We start from the raw sequence: 11,350 nt of genomic DNA on the forward strand, positions 1-11,350 counted from the left end.
GTCATGCCGAGCCAGGTTTTTTTTGCCGTTGTATACCCTTTATTTCTTGTACTTATTGTTGAAATGCCGCTCACTTTCCAGCCATATCAAGAAAGTGATAAGTTTATTTTGTATAAATATTCGCTCTTTATCTCGACTTTATTTTGTATAAATATTCGCTCTTTATCTCGACTTAACTCGCTGCAAAATTTCTTACCGGGAGCTGAAATTTGGGGGTCCTCTAATAACTTTCGCAGCGAGTTAAGTCGAGATATAGATAGAGCGAATACTATAATGATATAAACGAAAATCAATTTCTTGCCGACATGACTGGAAAGTGAGTTACATTTAAACAATTAATAAAAGTGATAAAGGGTATAACAAGGCGCAAAATACCTGGCTCGGAATGATTTTTTTCACTGTGAGTAAAACTTTACTTTAACCACCTCTTATTAAGGATTCGTTTACTTAAAGCCTTTTATTGCCACAATACGGCTCATAAGTAGCCTGTACATGTCAGAAGTGCTTTATATTGGTTCAAAGTCTCTTCTTTATTCTTAGTAAGACAGTCTCAAAACGGTATTGTGATTACGGGCCTGAAAGTATTATAAATACAGTTGGATTTCGAATGACGCGTTTTAAAACAACCAAAATCGTTTTAATAGATCTAAGTATAATAAGTCAAAACTCTTTTTTTCATGTATAGAAATACCATTCGTGAAGAAATTGTGTTCATCTGTGTCCATAAATACACATCACCTATTCTGCTATACAGTATGAAAATTTACGAGTATGCATAAACCAACAAAGGTATTTACTATCAATTATATTAGTATTAACAAAAGATCCTCAATAAGTGTTTTTAAATCACTTTTTGCATTTTTAATAATCTGATTCACTTTCCTTGTCTTGTTGTATAGGATTTTGTCGGCTACGATGGCCCGTCACGAAATCTGCGCGCGCAGCTTGTGTAAACTTCTTTCTTCCTTGGCACATTAAAAGACGTTTAAAAGCAGAACGAAAGTCTCTCGAAAACAAGGCATATATGCAGGGATTCAGAGCCGAGTTGCAGTAACCTAACCAAAAAAATACAGAAAACATGAGTTCACTAACACATTCATGGCAGAAAGCTTCGACGAGGTAAATGGTAAAAAATGGGCACCAACATATGATAAAGGCTCCTACAATGATTGCCAATGTTTTAGCGGCCTTCGCCTCACGTCGAAACTTCCTTGCATGGCCTTTAACAGTTATCGCTTTGCTCTCACGGATAAGGAGTTTGCATCGTCTTGGTGAACGGGCGAGACGTGTGTGGCCATTCACATTGGTGTCATTTGGGCAACTGAAGTCATTCGAAGAGGCTATCGCGTCTTTCTTACCGTTCAACACCTCCGTTTCCGTACTTTCGTGCTGTTTTAAACGTTTACTTGAGGCGGCTATCGTGTCTTTCTTATCACTCAATACCTCCATTTCGGTACATTCGTGCTGTTTTAAACGTTTACTATTCAAATTCGCTTTACATATTTTCCTTGCCACAGGTAGAAAAAGATTAGTGTAACCTGCAGATTTGCAATTCCTGTGGCAACTATCTTCTTTATTAAGCAAATAGGAACGACCGTTAGATCCAGCCAAGCCATTTGATTGTCTTACCGATGGTTGCGACCTTATCTTAGGTGGTTGGGATTGGGATCCGTTGCTAGGCTGATGATTGCCGTTGGCTTTATCGGAACCCTTTCGTCTCACTGATGAGCCGCCACCCATATGAACGCGCAATTGCATTTCCTCTTCTAGATTACCGTTATGCTTAGTCATATCATTGCTTGTTTTTGTAGTCAGGACACCTTTTCGTATTGCAGTTGCAGTTTTAACTGCCGTTAAATAAATCCGGAAATAGAAAAACACCATAATCAGCATAGGGATAAAAAACGATCCGTTTGCAGCATAGACTCTGTATCCAACAGTTGTGGTTAATTCGCATGTAATTGCCATACTTTCACATCGTCCGGATGCGCTATTGTTTGAGAAGAACCCGTATTCATCAGCAGTATGATTATATACTAAATCTTGCCACGTTCCCGAGGGAAAATCCGTGATATTAGGAGAGGATGAGCCTGAGTGATTCGTTGATGGAAAATCTGTTTGGAACGCATTAAAGGCAGACGACTTGTTTGGCATCCCCGTATCATTCCATCCTAGCAAAGGCGGCAGGCAGATGATAAAAGACAATATCCATACACACGCGACGAGCCAACGACCTCGCACAGGAGACATGATTGTCGGATACCGAATCGGATGTGTGACTGCTATGTAGCGATCGAAACTAATGGCACATAAGTTTAAAATTGAGGCTGTACACAGCCACACGTCAATGGCGAGCCACATACTACACCAGATCTGTCCCCATAACCATTCGTCCACCTCGAGCGATATTGAGAAAGGAAGAACGGCAAAGCCAAGAAGTAGATCCGCGCAGGCCAGCGAGACGATAAATATGTTCGTCACTGTACGGAGTTTCCTGGTCGTTATGACTGAAACTATTACGAGGCTGTTTCCGAACACAACGGCCAGATCTATGATACTCAGCATGACGATTTTAGCCACTGTTTCCGACGTGTGGCCATATTCGCCAATGTCATTTCCTTTTGCGCACTCGCTTATGGGATTATCCATTGCTGAAGCATATTCCGGATGTGAAGGGAGTTCTATTTCTAAATTCACACTGAGAAACAATTTTTTTACGACGTTTAAAGTCCCTATTTCTGAAAATCAAAATTACTCTGTCGTTATAAATCTGCACTTGTGTTGATTACAACTGCGATTTCGACCCTTAGTCAAATCTGGATATAGCAGCCCCTGACGTGCGCGTCTCTTTCCATGCTTATCCGCGCAGTGTTCATTGAGCGTTTCTTGATTTATTGGCAACCATTTGTACTGTAACCAATATCTCTTCAGCTACACCCGTATGGGTATTTTTACCTGCATGACACGTCAACTTTGTGTGGCCTGAAACGAGAACAAAGTACTTACAAATTATAAACACAACGACTCATCTAAAACATTTAATTCACTTATTTTAGCCTCGGTCCGGGAAAATGGGCTTCATACATATGCAAAGTGTCAGCCCAGATAGGCCTATCCATTCCGCACAGGATAATAAAGAACCACACCTCCCGCTTCAATGGAATTGCTTATTTAAGGAGATCTCTTCTTCATATGCTAACATAGGATTACACTTTACACATATGCATTAAGCCCAGTTTTCACAGAACGAGGTTCATTTTCACATGGTGTATCACTTGCTTATAAACATATAGCATCCATGTGCTGTGTCATTTTTCCTTCCTTCGTGTTATGTAAAGTGCTAAAACAGTCTAATGCAAAAGAAAACAAAAATTATAATTTATTATTATCATTATTATTATTAGTAGTAATAGTAGTATTAGCATTATTATTAGTATAAGTATTAGCATAAGTATAAGTATTAGTTTTATTATCATCATTATTTATTAGTATTAGTATTATTAGTATTAGTAAAGTATTAGTAGTAGTTGTAGTAGTAGTAGTAGAAGTAGTAGTAGTAGTAGTAGTAGTAATAGTTGTAGTAGTAGTAGTAGTAGAGTAGTAGTAGTAGTAGTAGTAGTAGTAGTAATGAAATCCTCACTTTGCAGTTATGAAACTTAAATCCAATTCACATTACATACACTCAGGATCGAATTGAAACCAATTGACAGAAGCTTCACCATTTGCATTTCTTAGGCGTGTAACATGTCACTACATTTGCCACTACATACCGTACTATTGTAATGAAAAAGTATTCAGTGTATACAATGTTTCCTCTTCACGCATAAACAGATAAGCACATGCAAACCACCGAAAACATACATCTTAGATGCCTCATAAACTCTAAAACAAACATAAGACAACCACAGGTGTTCACATTTCACATCAATCAATGTTTTATTTCACGGTCAGCATGAAACACCTTATCATGCCCTGGTTAACCCTCAGTCACCCATAAAGGAGCAATTCTCATTTCCATTCCAACGCATTATTGCTTTGTGAACAAAGTGCCTTTATATATGTAAATCGTCAGGTTTATACATTATTCCTTCATGTTCTGTGAATTCAAGTGCAAATTTGCTTTTGATCCCATGTGCCCTAGGGGTGTATTATTTTATAATTCCGTCGAACTACAATCCTCAGCTTTTGATCTAGCTATCATAGAGTTGTATTTGTTCCATAATTTAGTTTAACTACATCGCTCAGTTCATGCAAAGTTCATACCGATATCACGTCAGGCAGGCACATAAGAATTGATCGAATAAAACACAATGCAATTGACTTACAAAAAACAAATTTATTTATGCAAATGATTATATTGTATATTGTGTAATTATCTGGTTTATTAAAAATATCATGTTTAAAATAGCAATTCTTTATTTAATATAACTTGATACCCGACATATCACTGGTCAATTTTTCATCAATAACGTACTTTCTAGAAAAAATGTTAAGTTCTTTCTTCGCATATAGTATGCTGTTTCATGCATATTACAATTTATATTTAAAACGACAATACATAAGGAAATACTACGATTGCGGCGACGAATGAAACACGCGTATGTCAAAATGTTGACCGATTTACATCACCCACGTCAATCTAAACACGAATTCAAGACACACGTTAAAATATGTATCTAATTACATACAAGCTAACGTACATCACTTATGTTGCTTGACAGATATGCAATTTGATCGCGAGAAGATGTACGCTAACCAATACTACAGGTCTACAGCAGCTGACATGCCGTAATCCCTTATAATCAGATATGTCAATCACACGAAATGAGACCACTGTAGATTTAATTGACTGAATGATGAGACATCAATCAAAAATCAATTAACCTCCCGACCGTTGCATCAGAGGCAATAAAAAGGACACCGCATAGCATCGAGTCAAATGGAAAACCTTCAACATGAAGCTTTCTGAATTCTTACAGAAGCATTGCCATTACTTTTATTCTTGTTTCCGTCCGTTAGTTTATTATTGGAAGATTATATTGCGATATTTTATTTCAATAAAAGTATACAACTCTAAATCAGTATAAAGGTATATGTAATTTATTTTCCAAAGAATGCAGTTCAAAATATATTTTATAGTAACTATATTTTCCTTCGAACGCACCAATAATGACAGCAGCTTTTCAGCACGTGCATATATTTGAAGGCAAATAAAACAAGGTTATTTGTTTAGGTTTGCTTGCGGTTTGTTTAATAAGCACTTGCATTGTTATGGCAGCAGTTAGTTTCGTTTAAAAAAGTGGTAATATGAAAAATATATTCGCACAAATAGATTTTCCTGCACGATAGTCCTAAAGGAACAATGCACACTGTTTTAAATAAAAACGTAACAACAGCGCACGTGTGGACAAACCCTCTGACTTCTTTAGGATGTGCTTATATTATGTAAAGTAAAATTCTAATAGTAATTTAGCTGAATCTATACCCTGTATACTTATGTTTGAACATAAATAAATGTTGTCAGTAAAACAAATACTCAGACATAAATAAAATAAATTGTTGGATTTACACTATCATCTTACCAAATCCTTTATGTCGTCCTGTGTTTTGTGGAAGAGATCTTAATTCAAAACCGAATACTCTGAAACATAATTAATATATATATCGATAACATCATTCCATCGATTCATCTTGGAAAACAGAAACACAAAAACAAAAGCAAAGATCCTGTCATTAGTTTGGCATCAACACCAGAAACGCCACTTGCTCCTAACTGTTTGCAGGACATTGGCAGATGCCCGCTATACGACCCTTTTATAAGAACGTATCATAAAAATCATAACAATTTAATTTCCTCGTGTCAGATAATTGCCAATTTCACGATCGCAGTGATCAGTACATCATGCGTTTACAATTTACTATTTCGCTTTGGAAGCAAATGCAATTGACAAGCGGAATGTTCGGTGATACGGCAAAAGGCAGTTTTACGGGAAAACCATAAAGCATGAAAGGTTAAGAGTTGACAGTTGTCTTTGACTCGTCTGTCATAAATCCCGACGGAACGAGGACGGGTCACATGAGAATGGCCGCTTTAATAACACACAGCTTAATAACATGTTCGGCATGTTTATTTACTTGGATTTCTTAGAAGATACAAATCTGATCATATTTTGGAAATTCCTTGAATTTTAGTTTTTCATCGCAGAAAACGATTGTTATTCATCATATAGCATAATGTTCAGTCGAGAGATTTGGAAATGCACAATCCAAAACATTTTGTTCTTAACGGTACTCGCTCACTAATTGGACGCTTTTCAAATTGTTTTGTTATTTAGTAAATAAAATAACAATCTTCATCGGGAAGAAAACATTATTCTATCGCAATTGACTCATAACGAAAACATATTTTCATTCGTGCTTTTAAATTCATAAATATGAATTGACAAACCAAACACAATTAAATAATTTGAAGTTTGTCTGTTTTCCTTTAAATTGCGTAAAAAGCATATGAATCGCTTGTACGAGCCTAATTGTATAAACCAATAACAACATGTCCATGAACCGAAACCCATTGACCACGTGGAATGTTTACCTTACCTTATGGTTTAATGACAAATGGAAACTTAAGACGGTCTTTACACGCAAAAAAAACAAACTTTGCTAGTGTTTCTGCCATAAAATACCATTATAAGCTGATTTATTACTTCTTCCTAAGATTGTTTGATTGAAATACAATCATAAATATACCCCGCATATATTTGCGAAGCCGTAGAGCGGGCTCTAGTAAAATGAAACTAGAAAATTAACACGCGACTGAAGGTAAACAAAACCAATTAGCCCCAATTAAACCTTGTTTGGCTTTCCAATTCGTTAATATGTTTGCCAAAGATCGGAGTGTCTTATAAATTGTCAGAACAAATAAATAATTGGCGACTGATAGCAAAAGCCTATCAAACTTAATGCTTGATACAAGATCATTGCAAATTGAAGACTTTAAAAAGCAAAGTACGTAAACTTTTTATGGAGATGGCAGTCGCATCGAATGATTTTTGTTCTGCAGAAACTGGGAATAATACATGTTTGTAAAGTTTTGTTTCGGATAAATATGTGAAATTCTCGCTGGCTGATCACTGATGACACTTATTGCCTAAAACTGGATATCGACAAAGCGGTAAGTGTCGTCCCTAATTAGTCTGTACGGACGGAACTTTAGTGAGATGTCCCTCTACGCACAAGGCTCAGCTAATCCGAAACGCTGCTCAATAACTCGTGGTTGTAGCGGAATGCGATGGAGCAATTATGACGTACACATCCCAACGAAGTTTTTTCTTTGAGATTTATTTTTGCTTTTGAAACTGTAACATTAACGCTTTTTAGTCAACAAAATATTCTAATTATCATGATATATGGGAGACCATTAAGGGACCTCGCCCGCGACAACAAGATAGTCAGAATCCTATATCTTGAACCGTCTAGCGTAAAATAACCAACTGATGCAATACCAAAAGTGACTTGTTAAGACGTTGACTTCAGTGAAACTACGAGGAAATTCATCTGGATACATTTATTAATTTATGAAATATTACGCTGTATGCGTTTTTTTTTTGCGCATATAGATATTACCATCGTACCATTTGGTATGGGTAAGTCTCTTGATAAACAGCCTCAAAGACTTATTCATTAACAGTTTATTTATAAATAAAAAAAGGAAACGGATTAGTCAACGGTATAACGTATCCTCGATTTTGTATTAAAAATAATGAAAATAAAACGCCTTTTTATGTCCTGAACTCAATAAAAAAAATGAAATATTGGTTATTAATATTTATTTTATTCAATGGATTGGGAACCTTTTACGATTGAATATAATACATACGGAATTGAATATTTTTACCGCATTGTTTATTTGTAAAACCTGTAAAATGCACAATATTTTTAAAATTTTGAAAACACTACAGATTTTTTTGCTGTTAAATAATATTTAAATATTGCGATGCTAAGAATTATAACAAACGATGATTGTGAACAGAACATGGTTTTATTCCTTCATTCATGCACTCATTTATTTATTATTTTTATTTTATTTATTTATTTATTTATTTATTTATTTATTTATTTATTATTATTATTATTTATCCTTTCTGTCGTTCGTTCGTTCGTTCGTTCAGTTGTTTGTTTACCTTTTTAAATTCAATGTATTTATTTTCTTTTTTTAATATGCTATTAGCATGTGTGTACATTTAAAACTTGTTCTTATGTAAAAGTCTTCAGGTAAATATGATTGATGAAGTACCATGGGTGCTTTTCACAGTAAAATACACGTTTAAACGATCAAAGAGGAGAAAACATTTCAATATTACCATTTTAAGTATGAACTAACTGTTGACCTTTAAGTAACATATACACTGCCTCCTTGCGATGAGAATTAATTGTTTTATTATTCACTTAATTGTAGTTGTCGTCAGCATTTTTCTCAATTGTTTTGCACTCTTAACTCGATTTTTTTAATGAGAATCCGTATTATTGTGCCTGTGCTTCCCAAACAAGCATGTTTCAACAATAAAACAGAGGAATTCTAATTGCGTATTAGCAACCTGTTTTTGTGATCTCTATCTTATCTTTCTGAGCGTCAAGTTATCTCATAGTGATCAGACATCTGCCGGTTCCCTAATAACTTGGTCTTAATTTAATTTTCTGCCGTAAAGTATTGTGGTTAGATTTTTCATTAAAAAAACGCTAGGAGTCATACATGTGTGATTAGCATGTGTAAAAAGACAACTACGTCTAAATGCAATACTTAACCAATTTATGCCTAGTGGACTCTCCAATCCTTCTAAATTGGATCAATTTATTTCCAAAATTAGGGATGTCTAGTATATTTATTTCTTTATTTAGAATATTTCTTACAGAAATTCCATTAAGCAAACAGCGCAGACCCTGATGAGACGCCGCATCATGCGGCGTCTCCTTTGGGTTTACGCTGTTTGCCAAGGCCTTTTTTCTAGACGCTAGGCATAAATGGGTTAATGCAATACTTGAATACGATATAGTTCAATCGTTAAGAACACACGTACACTGTATATTAGATACATAATATGCCACGTGAGGACGCATATAATGGGGGTTAATGTAGTATACAGACCAAGCCGATAAGCTGGATGAGAAAGACAGCTTCAACTATCTTGGTAGCATTCTGGACAACCATGGAGGAACGGATGCAGATGGCATAACCCGCATCGGTAAAGCATGAGCAGCCTTCCAACAGCTGAAGAAAATCTGGGGATCCAGTGAAATTGGCATTACCACCAAGATTAGGCTCTTCAACGCCATCGTGAAGCCACTACTCCACTACTATGGGGCAGAGACCTGGAGAACCACTGTCAACACCATAAAGAAAGAAACAGGTTTATCAACACATGCGTTAGGACGATCCTCAAGATCCCCAGATCCGATGGCCAGACAAGATTTCCAACGAAGAATTATGTAGATGAACAAAGCAGCAGCCCGATGAGAAAGACATCCTTCAGAGACGTTGGCGGTGGATATGTCAAACCATTCGCAAGCTTGCATCCATTACAAAAAGACAATCTCTCACCTGGAACCCCCAAGGGAAAGGGAACAGAGGGCGGCTTAAAAACACATATCGCCGTTTCATGGATACAGATTCTAAGCCGATGGCAAATCGTGGGGAAGCTGGTGAGACTTGCCCAGTACTGAGACGCCATGAGGTAGTTTTTTTTGCGGCCAGACGGGAAAACAGGGAAAGATGAGATGAGGATGTAGTATCAGTCATATGTACGCACACAAGTGTGCAGTTTGAATATATGTTTACATTCATGTACTTGATATGTCATTCCTATATTGGATTTTTTCTGCAAATACGATAATTAGTGTATAAACGGCAATGGCTAATGTACTTGCTATTGAGTTATTAATTGTTTTAGCACGACCTTCAAACTGTCAGATACGTAAATAGTGCAATAACACTACATAAAACATTTCATGTTCATAAGCGACTTGAAACTGAAAAAGTAACTTATGTAGAACGTTTTATTTCAACCCCTAATCATATCGTTCATATCGTATAAAAAGAAACAAATTGACGTCGCGAGTGGGTCGTTATTCGTATCTAGCAGGCCAATATAAATTATATTTGCCCGCTCAGCCGGGCCAATTTTTCATATCTGAAAAAATCGGATAACTCGGGTTCAACTGAACAAAATAGCGTCCGCATTCAGTCGTAGCCAATGACGATCAATAAAATTAAGCCACCTACTGACAAAAAGAATCAAACATAACAATAGTGACACGTAGCACACGATTTTGACAATACAAAGATCGATTACACACTCTTTTCTACATTAGATAGATGCCATCTGAGCTTTAACAGGATTCATCAAACTGCAATATTTATTGTAAAATACACACTTAATTCCATGACAATATAATCCGATGCTTATAATTATACAATAACAACAATGTGCTATATTGATTTCCGTTATTCCATCCGTTTATCTATATTGATTTGAAATCACAATAATTTAAATGATTGTTTCGAATTATAACCGCTATCACAAAAAACACGACGATTTACGAAATTGATTTGTCGAAGCGATTACAATAACTTTATTCCTATTGAAGCTTCCAAGTATGCATCACACACACACACGCACATTCCGAAATATATTTTGGATTCGTTTGATGCTTAATAAAAACCCTGCACTTCCGGATAGTTATATCCCTAAAATCCAGAGATCTAGCTAAAACTGTGTGGTGTTTGGTCACAGAAATTACGTCGTCTGAAAATAGCGCGTTTGAGATATGTCATAAATTAATTGCGTAATCAATTGATTGAAAATAACATTACGGAATCTGGTTCTGTAATAAAAATTTAAAGAAGGAACACAAATATTAATGAAGTAATTTATTTAAACGATGTCAATTGCAGAGCTGGGCCGGACGTTTATAATCGGCCCTAGCCTACCTACCTAATGACCCAAGGGCCTTCGGGCCAAATACCCTCGGGCTTTTAATGTCGGAAGCGGACCAATAATAATAGATGTCCGGTCTAGGTCTTCCGTGTCTTGGTTTTGTGTGTTATAGTATAACATTTTTCACAATCGGGTTATACGCCGTCATCTTTAAACAGACAGACATCTGCTACCATTATCGTAGTTTCATAAACAAATTGAAATACACATGTAATAGAGTCACGTGTTTGGGTATATTAACAACTAGTTTTACAATTAATGAATTTCATAAAAAATCTATAAAAAACAAAGAAATTAAACTGAATTTATTAATACACCTTCAATACAATTTGTTTGTGTAAGAAAAGAGATAACAATTA

The 11,350-nt window shown here is 35.8% G+C and overlaps 1 protein-coding gene across 1 annotated transcript; it reads right to left on the bottom strand.

Annotated features, from left to right (window-relative positions):
• Positions 1-861: 861 nt before the first annotated feature.
• On the bottom strand, positions 862-2,622 carry LOC127840735 (octopamine receptor 1-like). The gene has a single exon (XM_052369151.1). It carries the CDS (start codon positions 2,563-2,565, stop codon positions 862-864), a length of 1,704 nt encoding a protein of 567 aa, XP_052225111.1. The 5' UTR covers positions 2,566-2,622.
• Between the last annotated feature and the right edge of the window lie 8,728 nt (positions 2,623-11,350).

The sequence above is a fragment of the Dreissena polymorpha genome, chromosome 8 (genome assembly GCF_020536995.1).
Source record: "Dreissena polymorpha isolate Duluth1 chromosome 8, UMN_Dpol_1.0, whole genome shotgun sequence".
Classification (NCBI taxonomy): domain Eukaryota; kingdom Metazoa; phylum Mollusca; class Bivalvia; order Myida; family Dreissenidae; genus Dreissena; species Dreissena polymorpha.

Bases quoted from the DNA above. Each gene is read 5' to 3' on its own strand.
- LOC127840735 (XM_052369151.1), bottom strand. From the start codon at position 2,565: ATGCTGAGTATCATAGATCTGGCCGTTGTGTTCGGAAACAGCCTCGTA.